This window comes from Halichoerus grypus, chromosome 1 (assembly GCF_964656455.1).
Source record: "Halichoerus grypus chromosome 1, mHalGry1.hap1.1, whole genome shotgun sequence".
In the NCBI taxonomy this organism is placed as follows: Eukaryota; Metazoa; Chordata; class Mammalia; order Carnivora; family Phocidae; genus Halichoerus; species Halichoerus grypus.
The window spans coordinates 48,582,149-48,606,433 of NC_135712.1; the positions used below are offsets into that span (position 1 = coordinate 48,582,149).

At 38.9% G+C, this 24,285-nt stretch overlaps 2 protein-coding genes and 2 pseudogenes across 10 annotated transcripts in view; 3 read left to right on the forward strand and 1 right to left on the reverse strand.

The window, feature by feature from the left end:
* Positions 1 to 10,674, forward strand: part of CEP97 (centrosomal protein 97) — a 43,897-nt gene extending 33,223 nt beyond the window's left edge. The window contains exons 10-12 of the mRNA XM_036114262.2: positions 82 to 856; positions 4,255 to 4,330; positions 5,760 to 10,674. Of these exons, the coding sequence (XP_035970155.1) occupies positions 82 to 856; positions 4,255 to 4,330; positions 5,760 to 6,464 (1,556 nt within the window). The 3' untranslated portion in view covers positions 6,465 to 10,674. The remainder of the gene's footprint in view (positions 1 to 81; positions 857 to 4,254; positions 4,331 to 5,759) is intronic.
* A 2,936-nt stretch (positions 10,675 to 13,610) lies between these two features.
* LOC118549714 (heterogeneous nuclear ribonucleoprotein A1-like) lies at positions 13,611 to 14,965 on the reverse strand (annotated as a pseudogene).
* Positions 14,966 to 18,384: 3,419 nt separating this feature from the next.
* Positions 18,385 to 18,577, forward strand: LOC118549715 (protein PET100 homolog, mitochondrial pseudogene; annotated as a pseudogene).
* A 2,517-nt stretch (positions 18,578 to 21,094) lies between these two features.
* NXPE3 (neurexophilin and PC-esterase domain family member 3) overlaps positions 21,095 to 24,285 on the forward strand; it is a 47,815-nt gene continuing 44,624 nt past the window's right edge. For 2 of the 9 annotated variants that reach the window (XM_036114271.2, XM_036114278.2), the window contains exons 1-2: positions 21,110 to 21,874; positions 22,196 to 22,313. The gene's annotated coding sequence lies outside the window, so the exon portion shown is untranslated. Of the gene's footprint in view, positions 21,875 to 22,195; positions 22,314 to 24,046; positions 24,166 to 24,285 lie in introns of all 9 variants that reach the window. The other 7 variants (XM_036114274.2, XM_078065631.1, XM_036114272.2 and 4 more) reach the window with 6 other exon arrangements.

Consider the following 24,285-nt stretch of genomic DNA (forward strand, 5'->3'; position numbering starts at 1 on the left):
GTTAGATTTCATTTCAAAGATACAACGAAAAACCTTTTTAAATATTTAGTGGTTTCAATGATACTTTGTTGATTCTTCTAGAACCCGTCATCCAAGTCAATTCTTGGGTTGGGATTAACAGTAATGATGATCAATTATATGCTATTAAGAGTAACTTTCCAGCCTCTGTACACACTACAAGATATTCTCGAAATGACCTGCACTTGGAAGACATACAGACAGATGAGGACAAGTTAAACTGTAGTCTTCTCTCTTCAGAGTCTACTTTTATGCCAGTTGCATCAGGACTCTCTCCAGTGTCACCTACAGTTGAGCTGAGGCTACAAGGCATTAACTTGGGCCTAGAAGATTATGGTGTTGCAGATGAATCTGTGAAAGGGCTGGAAAACCAGGACTTTAATAAGGAAGATGAAAAGGCTTTTTGGACTGCAAATGAGAATTCCGTTCAAATGAAGGAAAGTGTCATCAGTACAGAGGTAAATGAGAAAGATGGGCTATTACCTTGTCTGGAGCCAACAGTAACTAGTGCTGTCTTGAAGGATGACACCCATAGTCTTACATCTTTTCCTGAGTCAGTTGGACACAGTGTCTTCCATACACAGCCAGACAGTGAAGAAACCATGTCTCAGTCAGCTTCGGAGAAACTTCCCTGTGGGATTTTAACCCAGAGATCTGTTGCTCTGGGACAAGATAAAGTTGCCCTTCAGAAATTGAATGAAGCAGCCACCAAACTTCAGGCCTATTGGCGGGGCTTTTATGCCAGGAACTACAACCCCCAAGCTAAAGATGTGCGTCATGAAATTCGGCTGCGCAGAATGCAGGAACACATTGTTTGCTTAACTGATGAAATAAGGAGGTAGGTAAAAAATCCTTGTTTAGGTGCTGTTTTGTTGATTTGGGAGTGTCAGAGTCTTCGAGTTGATTCAGAACACTGAACCATTGCTGTTATGGTCAGGACACTTCATACGCTGTTGCCACTCTTGGTTTCTTTGTCTCCTATAACATACTGAAAGCATCTTGAGGGCAGGAACTGCCATATGCATTTCCACTGCTAGCATGGCAGTTGGTACACTGATGCGGTACAGCAGTAAATGGTGAATAATTGCTTGTCTTACAGGTGTTTGTAAACTTAGACATAAAAAGGTACAGAAAATGTAGAAAAACTGAATAAGCATAGAAATGAGAAGATGAGAAAGTCTACATGGAACCCAGTACGTAACATAGAATTAAAGAAAGGAGTGGGGACTTAAAAGGGGCTAAAATTCTGGGGCAATGGTAGGAATTATTCCTCACTTCTGTGGCTGACGTTTTACTGACTGCCAGCCAGGAAAATTAGGAGTTCATAAATTTATTTTGAGTATTAGTATTGCAACTAGCAACATTTATTAATATTATCAAGTGGAAGGGGAGGAGGCAGTAAAAGAGACTGGGAAGGGACAGCCAATGTGATAGGAAGATGGGGTGTGTGTCTCAACTTCGATAAGGAAATGTCTTAGGAGAGAAGAGAGGTGACGTCGGGAGGACAGGATTATATGTTTAATTTAGAAGCTGGAGGTTATTGGTGACTATACTGGGGGATCCTGGGACTATTCTCAGGTTTGATGATTTGCTAAACGGACTCACAAAGCTCAGGGAAGCTATTCTGTTCATGATTATGGTGTATTCAAGTGAAAGGATACAGATTAAAGTCAGCAAAGAAAAAAGGGGCATAGGGCAGAGTCCAGGAGAGCAGGCACAAACTTCTAGTTGTGTTCTTCCAGTGGAGTTGTATAGGTCGGGCTTGAATCTCTTGGCAGTAATGTGTGACAACACATATGAAGTATTGCCAACCAGGAAAGTTCACTGAAGCCTTGACTACAGGGTTTTTATTGGGGGTCAATCTTGTAGGCATTGAGTGCCTGTATGACTGACCTTAACTACTTAGACCTTAGCTCCTACCCAAGGTCAGACTGATACCGTGTCTGTATCAGGGCTCTAGGTGAACAAAACAGGTATTCACCTGAAAGCACAGTGTTAGCATAAACTATCTGGTTTGGCCCCGAGCCCCGTGTATACACTGATACTCTTATCAAGCAGGATAGTCCAAGGATTATGTCCCCATCAGTCAAAGCCAGTCCTTTCTTTGGAATCTATGGGGTTTGAACACCCCAAGCCTGCTGTGTTAACCCTTTCCTGCCCAGTGAATTTCCTAAGAGCAGCTTCAGTAGGTAGTGGAATCAGGCAGTTTGGAATGGGTTGAATAGTGAATGAGAGGTGAAGAGTGAGTGTAGCCAGTTCTTTTGGGGGGACCCCTTTTGTGGTATGTTGCTGGAGGAGAATCTGGAGTTAAGGAAAATTCTTTTTTAAAGATGGGAGATATAGAGCATGTTTATGTGTTGATAGAATGATTCAGTAAAGAGGGAAAATCTGATGGTGCAGTGGAAAGAAAGGAGAGATGCAAGGTTGAAGTTCTTGAGAAAGTGAAAGAAGGGATCCAGTGCACAAGGAGAGGGAGTGGCCTGAGGTAGGAGCAGGAGCAGAAGCAGGTGAGGTGGTAGGTTTGATGGGGAGGGATCAGAAGTTCTGTCTGATGAATGCTTCTCCTTTTTCAATGATACAGAAGAAAACATGGTCAACATTTGAAAATGAGGAGGGGGTAAGGGTGTAGAAGGTTTAAGAAGAGAGGTGTGAGGTATTCATCTTAAAAGTGAACTTAAAAGGAAAATGGAGAATTATTAGACTGTATGAGGAAAAACTTAAAATGCAAAACAATAGGTCAGGTTGTATGAGTTTCATCAGCAACTTTCAGCTGTTCTATTATGATTTGGGCATGGTTAATTTGGTTCCGCTAGGAATGGTTTTTTTCCAGGCGAATATGGTAGGGGAGATTTGGGAAGGGATGATTATAATGGTGGATCTTGGAATTTAAAGAAGGTAAAGGAGACAGGAGGAGGCGGGGATCGTTAGTTTGGAGGTCTGGATGAAGATTGGATGTCTAGATTGTTGCAGGGGGGATGCAAGAGTAAGTGAACTGGGAGGATAGGAGGTAGTGGTTTGTGTGGGTGCTTGAAAACATTTTTGAAAATGGTGTAATCAAAATGACTGGGTCTAGAGTGAGACTATGAGAACGAATGACATAGGGTGGATTCCTATTAGAGCATCCATGTGAATGCTGAGGTCTCCAGAAATGATGATAGGAATGAAGTGGAGAGAGACTGGTGCTGAGATTTCTGTGATTGCAGGCAAATTCTGGGAGGCTAGTACTTGAAAAAGAGTTTGGAGAAATTTAGCAGGATGGCAGGAGTTCTTCAAGGAGGAGGGCAAAAGAACATTTGTTGATAGTAGAAGCTATCTTCTGACACTGATGTATGAATGAAAAAAAAATAGCTTCCACTTTTTTTTTTTTCAATAGGCCCCATGCCTTAATGGGGCTTGAACTCCTGACCCTGAGATCAAGATCACATGCTTTACCAACTGAGCCAGCCAGGTGTCCCAAAATAGCCCTTGAGAGGGCGACAATGCCATCAGCAGTAGGTCTGATTTGGTCAAGGAAAATGTCACAAAAGAGGTTGAGAAGATAAGGGATTTGCCAGTTACAATTCTGGAGTCCCAGATGGCACAGGAGAAGAACATGGGGGGGCTAGAGAAAGCTGGGAATTGGGTTAGAGGTAGAACAAAATGGTGGTGATATTCTGGAAGATAACGGACAATTAAGGGAGCCTTAGGTTGGTGACAGGCATAAGTATGGAGAGGGCAGCAGTGAGCCCAGATGAATACTCTAATGAATAAGGGGAAGTGATGGATGGGGAGGAGATCCTTTGATGATAGCAAGGAATATGTCAAGGACCCGGGCATATAGGGACTGAAGTTTGATGGGATTAGTCCTACTAGTCTCTTAGAAGATGGCATGTCAAGCTGTGATCCTAATCCTCTGCTGTTTTGTAGCCTTTGAGCAACTACTCCTTTCTGCAACTCTTGTACCTTTGGTGTTTTGGCCGGGAAATAAAGGCCAGATAAAGAGCCATTTAATATTTTATTTTATTTTTCATCACTGGCAATACTTTGTAGAACCAATATAATCTGAATTTCAGTCACATCCATTTGGCTTCTACATTGAGTCATAGTTTAAAACTAAAGTTTCAGCTTAGATATTCTAAAAGTGGAAAGGGTGGTTATTAGACTATTAATCTCTTTACAGTACATGTGTCTATTGTAACAATAGGCGCCAGTCAGAGCACCTTCCTTGTGTCAGTAATGGATTTTGAATTATTGTAGATTAAGAAAAGAAAGAGATGAAGAACGTATTAAAAAATTTGTACAAGAAGAGGCTGTCAGATTCCTTTGGAACCAGGTAAACCCATTCTTGCTGATTTACCTAATGTGTGAACCAAGAAAAATTCTAGATTTATTGAGATAATCATAGAGTAGTCAGGCATATTAAGCACATTTTCTCAAGGTTAAGGATGGTCTATGTTCTTTGCCACTAACTCTGAATTAGGACAGTGAACTTTGTTACATTTTATTTAATCTAAAGAAAAATATTTTCATAATTTTGACCAGAAGGATAAAGAACCATAAAGATGAATGAAAGTGACTAAATTGAGGGATGTTGTCATAACTTTCCAGTAGGTAGAAAATATTCAATTAAAAGTTTTCTGTAGCCATCTATCTTGTTTTACCTTTTGGGAATATTTGAATGAAAGGTGACTAAGATAATGTATGATGGCTATGATATGCATATTCCTAAAAAGTGCACATGACTTCTTGAGAGAGAGAGTTTAGATCCTGTAATAGCATACTTCAGGGACAGTTCAGATAATCAGTTTTACTGTTATTTTATCTCATCAGGTATTTCATGATGATAATTTCTTGGAATGTTTTTGCTATAATAGGATTTTACCTACAAAATTAAGAAATAGTTATTGATTTCTAAGGTTTTATAATTACTAATACTAGGGGAGTGGTTAAATAAATTATAGAATAACAATACCATGGAACATTATGGAAGAGTTAAAACGAATAAGGTAACAGTATAGACTGATGTGGAAAGTTCTCCAGAATAACATTGTTCAGTGAAAAACATTAAGTTTCAGAACTTAAGGTTCTGCTTGATTTTAAAAACTCCATATATATTTGAAAACAGAGTAAAAGGTCTGGAAGGACACTGTCAAACTGCTATCAGTGATTACCTGGGAGGGTGGTCAAAGAGAAACTAAAAAATTCTATATATTGCTTTCTTCTTGCAGATTTAATTGTTTAATTTTGAGATTTTGATTGTACGTTAAAAATGTAAAGGTCATATTATCAAGAACTCAGGGTATTTTTGGATATTTTAGAGTTTTATATGCTATATTGTTAGATAATATTTAAAACTCTATCCTAAATGGATATCTGCAGTGAGATTTTTAGAGAATCTACTTATAATGGGCTCTAACCTGTCTTATTCAATAGATTTGTTTCTGTTGAGTACATTATTGACCCTGTAGTCACGGGCTGTTGTGCTTCTGATAGTTTTTCCAGTAGCAGCAAGAAGAGTTGCTTTGGCCCATCCTGACTCTCCTGATGAGGACCTTTGGTTACCAAGGACATGTACCACTTGTGCCAGCCTGGTTTAGGCTGGGAGTGCTATGGAAGGGGTAAGGGGAGTCAGGCTGTTTCTAACTCCAGTTCTGCCATCTGCCATTTACCAACTTCATGAGTGTTGGGGAAAAAGCTCAAAGAACATTGTAAAACAGGCAAGATTTTTATTTTATAATAAAACTATACCCTTTGGTTTACAGGTAAGGTCTCTGCAATCTTGGCAACAGATGGTGGATCAGCGTCTAAGTTCCTGGCATACTGATGTTCCTCCTATATCAAGTACTCTAGTACCCTCTAAACCTCCATTATTCACCCAAAGTCAGGAGCCCTCTTCTGATCAAAATTCTGATTGGTTCATTGCTCCTGATGAGGCTCCTCAAGAGAAATCCTTACCAGAATTTCCAGACTCAGGTTTTCATTCTTCCCTAACAGACCACGTTCACTGTTTGCAGGATTCTTTGGATTTTGAAAAAAGTTCCACAGAAGGCAGTGAAAGTTCCATAATGGGGAATTCCATTGACACAGTCAGATATGGCAAAGAGTCAGATGTAGGGGATGTCAGCGATGAGCACGGTGAATGGAATAAGGAAAGCTTAAACAATGAGCAGGATAATAGTCTGCTTGAGCAGTATTTAACTTCAGTTCAACAGCTAGAAGATGCTGATGAGAGGACAGATTTTGATGAAGGAACAGGAGATAGTAAGCTTCACATAGCTCCTTCCCCTGAAAAGTTAGATGCCTTGTCTGACGGTGCTTCTGTAGATGATACTCATGGCATATCTCCTACTTTGCAAGATGAAATCAGCCAGGCACCAGAAAATTGTAAATTAAATGCTGATGTTCAAGGGCAACAGTCAGACTGCGATTCTACATTTCAGGTATTGCATGTTGGTATTACTGTGTAGCATGTCTGGTTGCTTGGGAAGCAGAAATCTACTTAACAATTTCAGTTGCCTCTTTTTTTTTTTTTTTTTTTTTGGTGAAGGGGAATATCACCCTCATTTTTGTTACTATTTATATAGACTTTGTATTCTTGTCTCTTGTTTTCCATATTTTAGCGACTGGGCTGAATCTTCATTTTGATTTTATTAGCTATTAGCTGTAATCTATCAAACAATATTTATATTGAAAGCTATATGCACTTTATTTCCTAACAACTGAATTGCATCAACAGTGTTGTTTTTTAATGTACTCATTTCCTTTCAAAAATAAACTAGAATATCTTTCAAGAAAATAGAGGAGTTTACCTTAAAGATATAAATAAGAGAAGTTAGACTTTTCTGTATGTCAGGAAATTAATTATGAAGTAAGGAATGTGACTTGTTAAAGTGAGTGTAGATGACAAATATGAAAGACTGTGAACTATAGAAATTTTCCAGCCTCCTTGGAATAAGAACATATATTTTTAAGCCTTTACCACCCCCTTACGAGTTAAGAAAAGCCTTCTTATAAGCAAATAGGGAGAAAAGGTAAGATTATAGGATTTTTCAGAGGAAATGAATATAATTGTCTCATGGAAAACTTTAGTTAATGTCATGTGTCAGTTTTAACATATGAAGCAGTGTTCATCTGGAATTAAAATCAAGCTTACTTAAAGAGGCATGACTAGAATATTTCTCTTAGATGTGAAGAAAGCAGATGCTAGGCTCCATTTGCTTGGAATAATGTCACAGCAGACATTATCTTTTCATTCAGTGCTTTTTTACCCTACAGATAAGCATTTATGTGCCAACTTCCTTGCCAGAAATTAACATATGTTCTTCTTCTCTGACCCTGCATTATATTTGCTTATGTATTTCAGCAGAAGGTCCATGGCCATTTACTTCATTTTTTGACCTCTGTTTCACAGTGAAGAACATTTAAAATAATATTAGTGGTAGAATATGACTTTTTAAAAGGACTATTTTCTGTCCAACTATCTGAAAAAGTGCCACATTTGGAAGACAATTTAATGGTGGTTAAGAAAAAATAAACCTCACTTATTTCTTATTAAGAAGAATACATATCTGTAACTCCAGGAAGAAATGATAATATTGTGTTGAATGTTATAGATGGATGCATTTGCAAATCAAGGAAACTTGATAAATTAATCTTTGAGAATGTTGTAGTATCATTGAACAACATATATCTGATTTCCCCTGATCTTTGGACATACAACTATTTAAAACTGTGGCAATACTTAAGTGTTCTAAATTTAGGTGCTAAATATCTGTTCATTTTTCTGTTACAGTCACTAGATCCCTTTCTTCGAAGTTATATAAAATCCTTCAAGAATAAAGTCAGGAATCACATGTTATAACTTTGTTGATAGCTAGAAACATTTCTCCAGTATGGGTAAGGTGTATTTTTCTCGGTTTATAAATATGTAGCCCTCAGGTTGAGAAGACTTGGATTTCATTCTCAGAAATCCAGAGTCTCTTGAAAAGGAAATATTTTCTGTCTCTTATAAATGAAACAGCCGTCTTACATTCAGAATTTTCCCTAGTGAAGCATGTGTAATGTTGAAGGCACATTAAATAAAAATAGAATTTTTACTTTTTGAATAATGCTAATTATCTTTTATGAATGATTTTGAATTTCTTCTTAAATATACCCTATTTTTCTATTTTACAGTTAAGTGCCTCATTTGCTGCCCATAGTTAGAGAAAAACCAACTTGCACTGCACTAATACCAAAGTGCTGCTTTATGGTACATTAATTTCTCATAAAAGTTCCTAAAATGTCATGGTTCAGTATTGCCTAAGTAGGTTTCTGCTGATATCTTCTCCCTCTTTTTCTAAGAAATGGCACAACACAGCTAAATTCATTTGAACATTAGCATTTGTCAGCAAGATTTCCTTTTTTACCTTTGTTTTTCTAGCCCATAAATAGTATTAGTGTACTTTTATTTTAAAATTGGCAGGTTATGATAATGGTTAATATTCTGCTCTTCATTTGATTTACCTTTACTAGTGTTTTGAAGTGCAAGAATATTAAGTAGCTCCCTACCTTAAACTGTACAGATTATTTTGAATGTAGATAGAATGAAAATAATGTAAATTAGAATGCAGGAAAATTGTGGCATAGACTTAATATATTTTAATAGGTTTACAGTGTAATTTAAAATAACTTACGTAATTAAGTGTTATGTCATGGGCTACTCATTGGTCTGGCTAAAGAGAGAATGGGTCTAGTAAGGTTTAGGAAGTTGAGCTTTAACATGATCTTTGTGTTTTTTCTTAGAGGATTAGTTTAGCTGTGCTATTTTAGTTCATATCAGTTTTCTTGATATATAGAAAATTCAATATATCAATGAGATATTCCTCCAGAAGCACAGAATCCTACCATGTGAAAATTGGAAGGAATCTTAGCAATTATCTACTCTAATCTCTTTGTTTTAAAGATGAAACTAAGGTACAGAGAATTAAGTGACTTGCCTGATATTATAGCTAGTTGTAATAAACTGTGAAAACTTAAAAGTTATTGTATTCCAAAATTTATTATTATACACTATTAATTTTACATTTAGTGAGTCAGTAGGAAAATCTTTGCATATTGTTCATTTTCTTTGAAAGAGGAAAAAAAACTTCGGACAGAGCTAGAACTCTACCACTTGCAGCAGAATTGCTTGTAGAAAATGACTAAGTCATTCAGAACTCTGAGTAAATTTTCTTCAAGAAATGTGATGTCATTAAAATGGTTTTTAAAGAGAACTCATAGAAATTAAAAATTTAAAAGAATAATTGCATCTTGGAATCATTTATTTCATGACAAGAAGTATAACAGGTTGCTGAGATATCTGAAATTTTCTAGTGAAATCCTGAGTTTGTTTATATATCTTCTTCAGTTTTACAGAACAACAGATGTCAGAGTTTTAACTCTCTTGATGTGCAGAAATGTCCAATCATGACAGTTGATCTAAACACAATATAATTTGGTTCTATAAGCTTAATTATGAAAGGCCTCATAATATGCATGTTTTAGGAAAATATTTAGCCACACACTGGTTTGCATATATGCAAATAACTTTATTCTTGAATAATGTGGGTGCCATTCTTTTTTTTTTTTTTTTTTAAGATTTTATTTATTTATTTGATAGAAACAGACAGCGAGAGAGGGACACAAGCAGGGGGAGTGGGAGAGGGAGAAGCAGGCTTCCCGCCAAGCAGGGAGCCCGATGTGGGGCTCGATCCCAGGACCCTGGGATCATGACCTGAGCCAAAGGTAGATGCTTAAAAACTGAGCCACCCAGGTGCCCCGTGGGTGCCATTCTTGAGTGTGGACTTTTATTTTTGTTTTGGGTTATTTTAAATATGTAAACACTGTAATAGTATTTTCCTGTTATCTACTTAATGCAAGTCTAGTTCCACTTTTTGTAAGTATTTTCAGATACAATATGAGCTTAAGATATTATACTATCTCCTTGGTACTTTCTTTGGTGCAGATTCTTAGAATTGGATTTATAACAATAATATAAAATATAGAACCTTTTTTTTTTTCTGGAGTAAAAGGAATATATAGCATGAGTCTGATCAGTTTCCCATTTATAAAAGAAAAAGAGACTTCATTTTTAATGTATATTTTTATTTTGCCATGTATCTTATTAATGATATTATATTGTAATGTTTTAACTTTTAAATATATGATCCATTTATTCATAAAGTAAAACAGAAAGGGTCTGTAAGGAACATTTAAATATTTTTAGTGATATTGCTTACATTGATCAAACCTATTGTGCCATATTAAAATTAAAAGTCAAGTAAACAAAAAGTTCACACCTTAGAGTGAAACAGATAATTGTCTTTTTAAAATGAGGTGCTTTTTATTTGTGAATGAGTAGAAATCATACTAAATTTTAATTCCTAAATTGATTTTAGTAGATAGCAGGAATCTCTTTGTAGTGGCTTTGTTCATTTTCTAATTAAATTTCTTTGAACATTTTGTAATAATTTTAATGTTAAGAATAAGAGTTTAAAAGTAAGTTGATTTTTGGAATATTTTTAGATTTCTCTTTAATTTTGTTTCAGAAATAGATGATTTAAAGTGGTTATGGTTTGTTTTATGAAGGCTTAATATTTTGTATTGTATTTTATTTGTATTTGAGTCTCTAATTCTAAATAAAAAGTTTGTACATTTGTTTGAGTGAGTCATCTGTTTATTATAGTGATTAGTAGTAATGGTTGTTACTCATTGTGTTTGCAATTAATGGGTAACTAAAATTCAGAACAAGTTGCAGATAGAATTCTAAGGAAGTTCCAGAGTATTGTTATATAAATGAGTTTACAATAAAATCGTCTTAGCCTTATGATAATGGATATGAAATGAAAGAAATGCTAATTTAGTAGTTTTATTTGGTATAGATTTTATTACTTCCAGGTTATGGGTAGAGAAGAGCAGATATCCCTCACAGAGCACAGATGACACTGTCAGGTACTGTTGAAACTGGGTGCTGAAAGTGTTCGGGAGTGAATGAGTAAGTAGCGCACAAGCCCTCTCATTTGACACAGTTGGGACCTATAGTTGGTTGGTGTTATGGACCAAATTGTATCCCCCACTAAAATTTATATGTTGAAGCCCTCACACTGTGACTGTGTTTGGAGATAAGAACTTCAAGGAGTTAATTAGGGTTAAGAAAGGTCATAAGGAAGGGGTCTTAATCCAATAGGACTGGTATACTGTAAGAAGAGGAAGAGACACAAGATATTCTCTGGGGCATGCCCAGAGGAAAGGCCACTTGAGGACACAATAAGAAGGCAGCCAGCTGCAAGCCAGGAAGAGAGAGCTCAACAGAAACCAACCCTGCTGAGACCTAGATCTTGGACTTCCAGCCTCCAGAGATACGAGAAAATAAATTTCTATTGTTTAAGCCACTTAAACAGTGATATTTTAAAAGTGGTATTTATAAAAGACTAGTACAGTTGGTTAATCAAAATACTGGTTAGGGCAGGGAATCATAAAAATTATACCTTAAAAAAATCTCTATTGAGATATAAATGGCATACAGTGAACTGCATGTATTTGAAGTGGACAATTTGAGGGTTGTCTGGCTGACAGTATATCCTGCAACTCTTGATCTCAGGGTTGTGAGTTCAAGCCCCACATTTGGGCATGAAGCCTACTTAAAAAAAATCAAGTGGACAATTTGATAAATTTTGACACATATACATGCCCATAAAACCATCACAACAACCAAGGTAATGAACATATTCACGACCCTCGAAAGATTCTTCATTTCCTTCATAACCCTGCCTATTTTGTGTGGTTTCTTTTACTCAGCATAATTATTTGGGATTCATCTGATATTTCATTCCTTTTTATTGCTGAGTAGTATTCCATTATATATATTTGCTGCAATTTTTTTCAATTTTATTTAAAAATTTTTCCAGCTCTATTGAGAAGTGTTGACATATTGTGTAAGTCATGATGCTTTGATATATGTATATATTATATAATGTTTACCACAATAAGGTTAGTTAACATATCCATCACCTCACCTAGCTTTACAATTGTATGTGTTGAGAACTTTTTAAGATCTACTCTCTTAACAACTTTCAAGAAGTTTTATGGTATCAGGTCTTATGTCTAAGTCTAATCCATTTCAAGTTAATTTTTGTGAGTGGTGTAATTTGGAGGTCCATTTTCATTCTTCGGCATATGAATATTCAGTTTTCTCAGTACCATTTATTGAAGAGATCATCCTTTCCCTATTGGGTATTATTTGCTCTCATCAAATATTAGCTGACCATATATGCATGGGTTTATTTCTGAACTCTTGACTCTGTTCTATTGGTCTGTTCTTATGCCAGTATCATACTGTTTTAGTTACTGTAGCTTTATAATATAGTTTGAAATCAGGAAATGTGATGCCTCCCACTTTGTTGTTATTTTTCAGCTTTGGTTATTTGGGTCTATTGTGGTTCTGTATGAATCTTAGGAATGTTTTATCTATTTCTGTAAAAAAAAAAAAATGCCATTGGAATTTTGATAGGGATTGCATTGAATCCATAGATGGCTCCAGGTAGTATAGACATTATAATGATATTAATTCTTCCAATCCATGAACACAAGATTCCTGTCCATTTATTCATGTCTTCCTCAATTTCTTTCATCAATGACTTTTAGTTTTCAGTGTAAAGATCTTTTACCTCCTTGGTTAAATTATTCTTAAGTACTTTATTGTTTTTGATGCTATTGTGAATGGGATAGTTCTTAGTTTTAGAAAAGGAACTTATTTTTGTATGCTGATTTTGTATCCTGCAGCATGAATGAATTTATTGATTAGTTCTAACATTTTTTTGGTGGAGTCTAGGATTTTCTATATATAAGATCATGTCATCTGCAAACAAAGATAATTTTACTTCTTTCCAATTTTGCTTTTTATTTCTTTTTCCTGCCTGATTGCACTGGGTAGGACTTCTGGTATTCTATTGAATAGAAGTGGTGAAGAGCGGGCACCCTTGTTCCTGATCTTACTGGAAAAGCTTTCAGCTTTTCACCATTGAGTATGGTGTTGGCTGCGGTTTGTCATATGCGGCCTTTATGTTGATGTCCTCTATTGAGAGTTTTTATCATAAAAGGATGTGGATTTTGTCAAATGCTTTTTTTGCATGTGTTGAGATGATCTTATGATTTTTATCTTTCTATTAATGCAATGCATCACATTTACTGATTTGTGTGTGTTGAACCATCTTTGCATGGTTTTATCCCTTTAATGTATTTTTGAATTTGGTTTGCTAGTATTATGTTGAGGAAATGTGAATCTATATTCATTAAAAGTATTAGGTTATAGTTTTCTTATCATGTCTGGCTTTGGTATCACTGATGCTGGCTTTATAAAATCAGTTTGGGAGTGTTCCCTCCTCTTCAGTTTTTTGGGAAGAGTTTGAAAGGATTGGCATTAATTCTTTAATGTTTGGTAGAATTCATCAGTGAAACCATCTGGTCCTGGGCTTTTCTTTGTTGGGAGGTTTCTGATTACTGATTTCATCTCCTTACTCATTATTTTTTACTGTTTACTCCTTATTCATTTCTCTCTGATTTACTTTTTTTTTTTTTTTTTAAAAAGACATTTATTCAGCATCATGATCAGACTATTACATTTAGCAATCAACAGCATGGGTGCAAAAAAAAAAAAAATCTACATTAAAACCCTTTGTTGGAATGCTTTACACTTTCCACAGAATAGAAACTAAAGTAACCTGTTATACAATTAGTCACAAATACAGTCCTCGAGTTTTTTGCCCATACACATGAGTATTGTCTAAAACATGTCTTCTTTGTAGCAGCTAGGCCCTGCCACCACTGTGCTTGGCTGAGTTCACAAATCTGCTGTAACCTGTAGCTTCCCTGTCACTTCTCTGGCTCTCCTCTCCTGCTAAGGTTTGTTTCCTGGCAGTAATTAAAACCTTCTGCCACTGCCATAGCTACTGCTGCTGCTGGAACCACCACAGCCACCTTGGTTTCGTGGTTTGGCAAAGTATTGGCCTCCACCACCATAGGGGCCAGAGCTTCTGCCTCCAAAATTTCCTCCTTTTATGGGTCCAAAATTTGAGGATTGATTGTTGTAATTGCCAAAATCATTATAGCTTCCGCCACCTCCAAAGTTGCTTCCATCATTACCAAATCCATTATAGCCATCCCCACTGCCACCATATCCATCACCACCTCGACTGCCACCAAAGCCACCTCGACCACGGAAGTTCCCTCCACGACCAAGGTTGTCATTCCCACCAAAACCACCTCCACGACCACCACCAAAGTTTCCAGAACCACTTCGACTTCTTTGGCTGGATGAAGCGCTAGCCATCTCTTGCTTAGATAGGGCTTTCCTTACTTCCCAGTTGTGGCCATTCACAGTAGGGTATTTTTGAATGACAATCTTGTCTACAGAGTCATGGTCATCAAATGTTACAAAAGCAAAACCTCTCTTTTTGCCACTGCCTCGGTCAGTCATGATCTCGATCACTTCAATTTTCCCATACTGTTCAAAATAATCTCTTAGATGATGTTCTTCAGTGTCTTCTTTAATGCCACCAACAAAAATCTTTTTCACAGTTAAGTGGGCACCAGGTCTTTGAGAATCTTCTCTTGAGACAGCCCTCTTTGGTTCCACAACTCTTCCATCCACCTTGTGTGGCCTTGCGTTCATGCTGCATCCACCTCCTCCACAGTGGCATACTGACAAACCCAAAGCCTCTGGAGCACTTGGTGTTTGGATCTGTCATTACCACACAGTCCGTAAGCGTTCCCCATTGCTCAAAATGGCTCCTCAGACTCTCATCGGTTGTTTCAAAGCTCAAACCTCCGATGAAGAGCTTCCGCAGCTGTTCAGGCTCTTTGGGAGACTCTGACTTAGACATGACAGCGGTGGGAGGGGAGACTTTAACGATGCTTACTCGGTGGCGTCCACGGGCAGAAAGGAGTAATGTAACGAACGTATCTTCTCTGATTTACTCTTGGCAGGTTATATATTTCTAGGTCAGAATTGTGTGTCAACTATATTCAAATTTTAAAAATTTAGTTTAAAAATAAAAAAAATAAAAGCATCAGAGCAAAAGAATCTACTCTAAGGAGCAGAATAAAGGGGTAAAAGAGTAGGGCAGGGAGGGAGTGATAACTGCTAGATGATCAGACTTGTGAAACTATTTGGGGTAATCTTAAATGTATACAGCGATCTAGTGGAGCATCTGGAAAAAATAAGAGTGGGTATATAGCAGATCATGGGACTGAAAAGAATAAGGCAGTTTTTAATTCCAAGAAATTTTTTAAAATACAAGAAAAGATGGGGGGCCTGGGTGGCTGTTTACACACAAAACTATTTACTCCTTATTCATTTCTTTCTGATTTACTCTTGGTAGATTGTATGTTTCTAGGAATTTCTCTATTTCTTCTAGGTTGTCTGATTTGTTGGTGTATAATTGTTCATAGTAGTCTCATGATCCTTTGTATTTGTATGGTATCAGTTGTAATATTTCTTCTTTCATTTATAATTTTATTTCAGTCCTATCTTTTTTTCTTGGTTAGTCTAGCTAAGGGTTTGTCAGTTTTGTTTCTCTCTCAAAGAGCCAACTCTTAGTTTATTAATCTTTTCTTTTCCTGTTCTCTATTTCATTTATTTATTTTCTAATCTTTATTATTTCCTTCTTTGGTTAACTTTGGGTTTAATATGTTCTTTTTCTAATTCCTTGAGGTGTAAAATTAGGCTGTTTATTTGAGATCTTTTTTCCTGATGTATGCATTTATCACTATAAACTTCCCTTTGAGAACTGCTTCCTTTTTAATTTTAAAAAATCATATAAAATTTTATTTTTTGTTTCATCAACTTAAAAAATGTTTACAGTATAATGCATGCACATAGTAATAAAATAATGAAAAATGGCAGTCTCCTGCCCTGTCCCACGCTACCTCTGAGCTATCTCTTCTGGTATTAACTTTGGTATACTGTTTTGACCGATCCCTAAGTTTTAGACATTTTCAACTGAGTTCCTCTTATGATAACTGAGGACTTGGCTCTGTACCATCCTCCAAATTTCTTCCTTTCCTTTTCCTACTGTGAATAATGGCCATAAATTTAGTGAAGTCAAAATTCAGTCTTTACATTATTATTATGTAAGTAAATATATTTTACTGTATAGGGTACTATTATACAATGATTACATTTCCATTCATATATATACATATGTATTTTTTTAAAGATTATTTTAGAGCATGTGTGCATGTGAGTAGGGAGAGGGGGAGAGGGAGAGAGAATCTCAAGCAGACTCCCCACTGAGCGTGGAGTCAGTTGTGGGGCTCAATCTCAAGACCCTGAGATCATAACCTGAGCCAAAATCAAGAGTCAGACAATCGATTGAGCCACCCAGGTGCCCCATCTTTTCTTGTATTTTAAAAAATTTCTTGGAATTAAAAACTGCCTTATTCTTTTCAGTCCCATGATCTGCTATATACCCACTCTTATTTTTTCCAGATGCTCCACTAGATCGCTGTATACATTTAAGATTAGCCCACATAGTTTCACAAGTCTGATCATCTAGCAGTTATCACTCCCTCCCTGCCCTACCCTTTTACCCCTTTATTCTGCTCCTTATAGATCCTTCTGCTCTGATGCTTTTATTTTTCTATTTTTAAAATAAAAATTTTTTAAAGATTGTATTATTAGAGAGCACGAGTGGGGGCGAGGGGCAGAGAGAGAGGGAGAAGCAGACTCCTCACTGAGAAGGGAGCCCAATGAGCGGCTCGATCTAGAACCCAGGGATCATGACCTAAGCCAAAGGCAGATGCTCAACTGACTGAGCCACCCAGCTGCCCCTAAAATAAATTTTTTTTAAGATTTTATTTATTTATTTGACAGAGACAGAGATAGCGAGAGCAGGAGCACAAATAGTGGGAGTGGGAGTGGGAGAGCAGGCTTCCCGCCGAGCAGGGAGCCTGATGTGGGACTCGATCCCAGGGCCCTGGGATCATGACCTGAGCCCAAGGCAGCCGCTTAACCGACTGAGCCACCCAGACGTCCCCTAAAATAAATTTTTTAAGTTTGAATATAGTTGACACAATTCTGAGAACTGTTTGCTGCGTCCCATAAGTTTTGGTATTTTGTCTTTATTTTCATTTGTCTCAAAATATTTTTTTATATCCCTTTAATTTCTTCTTTTATTAATTGGATGTTCAGGAATGTGTTTAATTTCCATGTATTTGTGAATATTCCAGTTTTCCTCCTGTTAATGATTTCTAATTTCATTTCACTGTGGTTGGAAAAGATAATTGATATAATTTCTATCTTCTTTAATATGTTGAGACTTGTTTTGTGACCTAACATGATCTATCCTAGAAAAATGTTCCATGTGCCCTTGAAAAGAATGTGTTCTGCTGCTGTTGGGTGGAATGTTCTGTATGTGTCTGTTAGATCCATTTGGTCTGTAGTGTTCAAATCTGCTGTTTCCTTATTGATTCTCTATCTGGATAATTTATCCATTGTTGAGAATGGAATATTAAAGTCTCCAACTATTATTGTATAGCTCTGTATTTCTCCTTTTAGTTCTGGTAGTATTTGCTTTATATATTTATGTAATATATCTGATATTTATATACATAATATCTAATATTTGTATATAAATATTTATAATTGTTAGATCTTTGATGAATTGACCTCTTTATCCTCACATACTGACCTTTAAAACTAATAGAATAGTACATAAGGACTGAAGTTTTATTATATGTAAATTTTACCCCCAAAATTTCAAGTAGGATGTCAGGGGATCTTAGGATGGAGTGTGGATTATGACGACTGGATCTAAGTATTACAGGTGTATGACATAAATTCACTGAAGGGGTAAGAAAAAGGGAGATGACCTAAGTGGCTTTGGGAAAATTGTTTTGAGTGGATAGTATAAGAGTCTTAGTCCATTTGGGCTGCTATAACAGAATACCAGGGATGGAGTGACTTATAAACAAAATAAATTTATTTCTCACAGTTCTGGAGGCTGAGAGGTCCAAGATCAAGATACCAGATGATTTGGTGTCCGGTGAGGGTAGTTTTCTGGTTCATAGATGGCTGTTTTTTTAGTGTGTCGTTGCATGGTGGAAGTGGCGAAGGAATTCTCAGGTGTCTTAAAATAAAGGACTACACGAAGAAAGTCCCACACAGGGCAAAAATTCCAGCACAAGCTGTGAGGACTCTTTCATGTCTTGGTAAGGAAGTGTTCCAGGCCAAGGCCATATGTATGAAAGACTGCATGCATGAGACTGCCTTTCTCAGCAAGAGGCAATTAAGGTTAAATGAGGTCATAAGGGTGGGGCACTAATCCTATGAGACTGGTGTCCTTATAAGAGGAGGGGGGATAAAGAAACAAGATGGGAGTGAAGCTGGAGGTGTTTCAGATGACACACTACCTAACCTTCCCTGTGGCTATGTTCTGGATTGCCAGTCAGGTCAGGTGGTTTGAGGACCATGTCATACAGCACAAGAGGGAGCTGTGGCAACCTGAGAAGGAGGACCAGCTTGGAGAGCTAGAAGAATTCAGACAGGATATGAAGTAGCAGGAGAAGAAGCTCTTTTGCACTGCCCAGCAGAGCTCCTGAGGCCTCCAAGTGCCCCTCTACCCGGGAAATCGCGCGCACACACACTCACACACTTCCTTTGGAAAAAAAAAAGGAGGAAACAGTGAGAAGGTGTTTATCTCCAAGCCAGTAAGAGAGCTCTCACCAGGAACTGAATCAACTGGCACCTTGATCTGGGACTTCTAGCTTCCAGAACTGTGAGAAAATAAATTTGTTGTTTAAGCCACCCAGCCTACGGCATTTTATTATGGCAGCCTGAACAGACTCATACAGGCACCAAATTCCTCTTCCTTCTAGTCTTCTACCGTTGGCAGCATCTTCTCATGGTCCATGGTGTTATGGAAATAGGGTGTTTGGTACCTAATGTGACAGTAGTCACTTATTTTGAACAATGGTTTGAGGGGCTTGGGGGTCAGATTTTAGTCACTTGTTCAAAGGGTTCAGAAGCAAACAAGCAGGAACTGACATGGGCTCAGAAGTGCTTGTGCCCCAAGCTTCTGCCGTCAGAGATGGAGCCAGGTTGTTGGTAAATATCCCCCAAATTAGCTACATCAGAAACAGGTTTAATTTGCTTTTTTGCTTATCTAACTTTAAGATCCATGCTTTGTTTTCTTAGAGAAATAAAATTTAATAACATTAGCATCTAAACTTTTTTGCAGGGGCACCTGGGTGGCTCAGTCGTTAGGCGTCTGCCTTCGGCTCAGGTCATGATCTCAGGGTCCTGGGATCGAGCCCCACATCGGGCTCCCTGCTCCGCGGGAAGCCTGCTTCTCCCTCTCCCACTCCCCCTGCTTGTGTTCCCTCTCTTACTGTCTCTCTCTGTCAAATAAATAAATAAAATCTTATAAAAAAAATAAACTTTTTTGCAGATGGGTCAGAAATGAACAGTTCCTTTGGTTTTGTATCATGACATACAAACCTTATGTTCTCATTTTTTCCAGCTTTCAAAGTTAGATTATCATGAATGTATTATTCAGAAATTCCTTATGCCATGTCATAACCTGAGGTAGGGAATTTAAGAGGAAGAGATTTGGGACACTGTGCTAGGGGACTTTTCATTTGTCATTTCATTTATTCCTAAGTGCAGGTAGTGTTGCCCCTAACCTACAGTTGAGGAACTGAGCCCAGAGAAGTTAAGTCCTTTGCCTAGGATGGCACTGCTAGTAAGAGGCAGAGCTGTGTGTCAGCCCCAGTCAGGCTAAGATCCAAATTGTATATTTTTGTATGATAGTATTTTTCATTGGGAGTGTGGTGACTTTGCAGTCAGATTTATTTGAAAATATCCGGTAGTGATAGGCAGGCCTCTCTGGTCCTGGCCACTCTTGTTTGTGGCTAAAACGGCTGTATATAGGTAAGATGACTCAACTGCTTCAGGGTTATCAGAGATCACTAATGTGGTCCAAAACCATGACCTAGAAGTCAGCATATCCTGTTCAAGTATTTGCCACTTACCAGGCAGCCAAACTGTAAAAGATAGGTGGTGGGGCGTCTGGGAGACAGGACTTAGAGCACAAGTTTATCATATGGGGTTCTTCATCTGGCACAGAGGCAACGGAAGCCACCTTTTATGAACAGGCCCTGGAAGGCTGAATTTCTCCAGGAAGGAGAATGAAACTCCTTTTCTTCCATTTGTAGGTCTAGTCACCCATGCATGTAGTCCTGTCACGGAAACATCTGAATAAGCACGTAGAGTCCATTGTGGTCAGTAAATGTAAAAATAATTAATGTTAGTTGCAATTTGTATTAATTCTTCTTCTTCAACCTTGAGATAATAGTCTGGGGGTAGGTCTATTTTTAGAGTCTGCGTTTTGCTGGGATAAATTCCATTAACCCCACTGTGCACTGAAGAACACAGAGTAGTCCGCAGTACCTTCCGCTTCCTGAGCAGGTCCTCCATCTGTCTTCCAAGGACTCCTGTCAGTTTCTGAATTTCACATAGCCGTGGACGTCTTACCGCTTAGAGGGATGTCCAAAATAGGATAACCCAGAATTGGGGCGGGGGGGAGGGAACGTATGCAGGCATTTTTGTCAGAAGACCTATGTTATGTACAGGAAGAGTAAAAGGAACGGGCTGTTTTAAGGGCAAATAGAGTAAGTCGACTAATTTCAAGCAGGGCAAGATGTAAGGACCTGTCGTCCCAGTGCTCATGCATGGCCAATAGTGTTTTTTCTGGCAGAGGAAACAATACATTCCGCCACTGACGGGAAAGACGGCCCAAGTAGGGGCTTCTCCGGTTTGGTCACTTTCGCTGACAAGAAAAAAGCCTTGAAACAGATTGTCCCTGGGAAACCCTGACGTTCGAAGGCGAAAGAAGCCGGTCCCGAGAAGGGCCAGAGCTCAGGCCACAGGGCTGCAGCTGGGCGACCCCCTTGCGCGCAGAAGCAAGGCGGCACCGAGCGCGAGCGGCGCCCACAGCGCTTGCCTCGCCTCGGGGCTCAGCGTTCCGCGCAGGGCGGCCGCGGCTGTCAGTCAGTGTCCTCGACCCGCCCCTCCTGGAATTCAACCAATTGTAGCCAGGGGTCGGGGGTGAGGAGACGTAGCGGGGCCAGGAAGCAGGGGCCAGGCAGTCTGGCGCAGCGGCACCAGATCCGGGCGTCCGAATGCCGAGCGACCGGAGAGAGCACCGCGGACAGCTGGGCCTGGCGGTGAGTGCGGGACTCCGCCCTGTGCGCAGGCGCCGGGCTGGGTACCTGCCGCTCGAGCGACCCATTGCTTGGCGCCTCGCGAGCGCCTCTAGTCTGCGAAGCCCCTTCCTCCGCACGCGCCGACCCCTGAGTCCCCGGCCTGGTGCAGAGGAGCTGCAGACTCGGGGATCACGGCTGGAGGTTCTGGAACCAGAAAGGGGAGGCTTCAGCCCTAGGCGGGGGCAGAATTGCAGCCTCCGGCTGCCGCAGCCTCGGACCTGAGTTGCCCGAGCCGCTGCGGGTTCCGGCAGGGAGAGGGCGAGGCTGATGCGAACATCTCCGCGCTTAGTTTTCTGGACTTGCTGCAAGGCGGGCAGGTGCAGCCGCTAAAGACCTCTCCCTAACCCGGTGCGGTGCACTAAGCTACGCTTCCCTCCTCAGCCCCATTCTCCGGTCTCATTGCTGCCCCGGGGCCCAGCTGCCACTTGCCTGGCGATGCTCTCACACTTTGGACTCTTCTGGCATTATTGAGCTGACGCTTTGGGACATCAGATTCAGGTCGTATGGGGAGAGAAGCGTGTGACTTTGCAAGGTGTGATGTGGAAACCCTGGCCTGTCACCCAACTCCGCTTGATCAAAGGCCAATAGGGTGGTGGTAAGTGGCATTCTCCGTCAGGATTTATACGAATTTTGTGTGTAATTGTCTGTAAAATTTTCCTTTCTTTTCATTATTTACTCTAAAGGAAGATTGCTGCCAATTTCCTAAAGATGAAGAATCACACTGCTCAATGGGCCTTCCCCTTCCTCAGTGTGGTTATCATTTGGAACACCAGGGTGTACTTGAAGCTGGCGGGACTCCCAGACCCTGATCATTAATTGTCTGATTCCATGCAGTGGAGGCAGCAACACGCTTTCCTCCAAGGTGTTTGGGTTCTGCTTTCCTTTGACTGTACTTAGTCTCTTGTCTCCTTCACAGTCTCTGGCCTGATACAGTGCTGTTATTTGTTACTGAGATGGGAAACGAAGGAATAGATCACTGAAGCGAGGTTGGCTGTCCTTGTTACCCTGGAATCGGATTGTCCTGAGGGGACAGTGTAAGTTACAATTCAGAGATCATTTTGGAAAGGCCATCCCTGACCCACTGATACAAATAACCCCTCTGGCCACCTCATACTAGCGGTTCCCCTGCTTGGCAGTATATTATAATCGTTTGGAGACCTTTTTTTTTAAGAGCTGTTTCTTGGACCCTGCTCCCACCCGATTCCGATTCAGTTAGTTGAGTCTAGTCTAAGCATTGGCATTGTTAAAAGCTTACAGGATGATATTAATGTGCATGCAAGGTTAAAGAACACAGCCTATCAATGTGCCTTATTTTTTTCTTACAGCACTTACTACTCTGTGACTTATTTAACTGATTTCTTTACTTCTCATCTGCTTCTCTCCACCCCTCCAACCCCCCATGAAAGCATGGGGTGCTGCTTTGGAAGAAGGGCAAGGGAAGGCCTGGGTGGTGAGTCAGCACTTTGGGTGTGTGAGGTGGGGATAAATGAAAGAGAAATGGAATCAGGGGAAACAAGTCCTGCAGACTTCTGCTGTGCTTTCTCTTTTTCCAAGGATTGACCTTATTTGGTGACCCATCATTGTCATGTTTGTGGATATGTCTCCAGTTCTTTCTATAGATCCTGGCCTGTTAAGTTTCAGGTCTTACCCAGCACCCTGTGAAATATAGCTGCTGTTTGTTATTTATTTATTGAAGTATGGTTGATATGCAATATTATATTAGTTTCAGGTGTTCACCATAGTGGTTTGACATTTATATATATTATGAAATGATCACCACAATCAGTGTAGTTACTGTCTGTCACCATACAGAGTTATTACAATATTATTCACTATGTTCCCTATGCTATATTTGCATCCCCATAACTTATTTATTTGGTAACTGGAAGTCTGTACCTCTTAATCCTCCTCATCTATTTTGCCCACCCCCCCCTCCCCTCCCCTCTGGCAACCATCAGTTTGTTCTCTGTGTTTATGAGTTATACAGGGGCAATTTGGAAAGTTTGATATATAATTTTTTAGAGGGGGAGAGGCAGAGGGAGAGAGAGAAAGAGAGAGAGAGAGGGAGAATCTTAAGCAGGCTCTATGCAGAGCCTGACACGGGGCTTGATCTCACAACCCTGAGATCATGACCTGAGCTGAAATCAAGAGTTGGATGCTTAACTGGCTGAATCACCCAGGTGCCCCTGATATATAAATATTTAAGTTTGGTTATATTCCATGTAAATCTGTGATCTGTCTTCTATGTAGGGGGTCCATGTATTCTGAATTAAAATTCTAGACATTTGGTCTGGCAAGTACAATTATATTTATGTGGATAGCAGTTCAGGGTTTTTAGAATGGGGACTGTCCCAGAAACTGGATGTGTGGTTATCCTGTAATACATTGTCTTTGTGAAGTGGTTGTCTAAGAACTTTAGTTCCCTAGAGGAGGGGTTTGCTGCCTAATTTTCTTTTTAGTACCGAACTCAACTATCTCATTGATGTTACTGACAATTTTAATTCCCGGTGATGAAGCAATCACTCTGTAATTCTCTTATGAGATGGGGTAGGATGTCAGGTACATAAGGGCAGTCTAGGGTTGTTGCGACAACATATATAAATAGCCAGTTACTGTTTTTTATTAGTAGTAAAGGAAATGTTTCTCCTCCTATGTTATACTGAAATCTGTGTGCATCTCGGTATAAAATTGTACTCTTTATTTCAAATATGTTTTCCTTAATTTCAGTATCTTTAACCTGTATATCATATGTGTATCCCTGTTGCAGCAGGAAGAATGGTATAAAAATTAGAAAACATCAACCCGTGCTTTGAATGTGGCAAGAAAAGAATAAGCGTTGTCATGATTGCTTGAATTCAGGACTTTACACTGGAAGGAAAGTTAGATGTAAGCTCTAATCTCTTAGTTCTAATAAGCATCTCTTCTTGGGAACTGGAAATTAAAAAAAAAAAAAGGTACATAACATTCAGTAATGTATTTTTATTTTCCATTGATCTAGGAAACTTT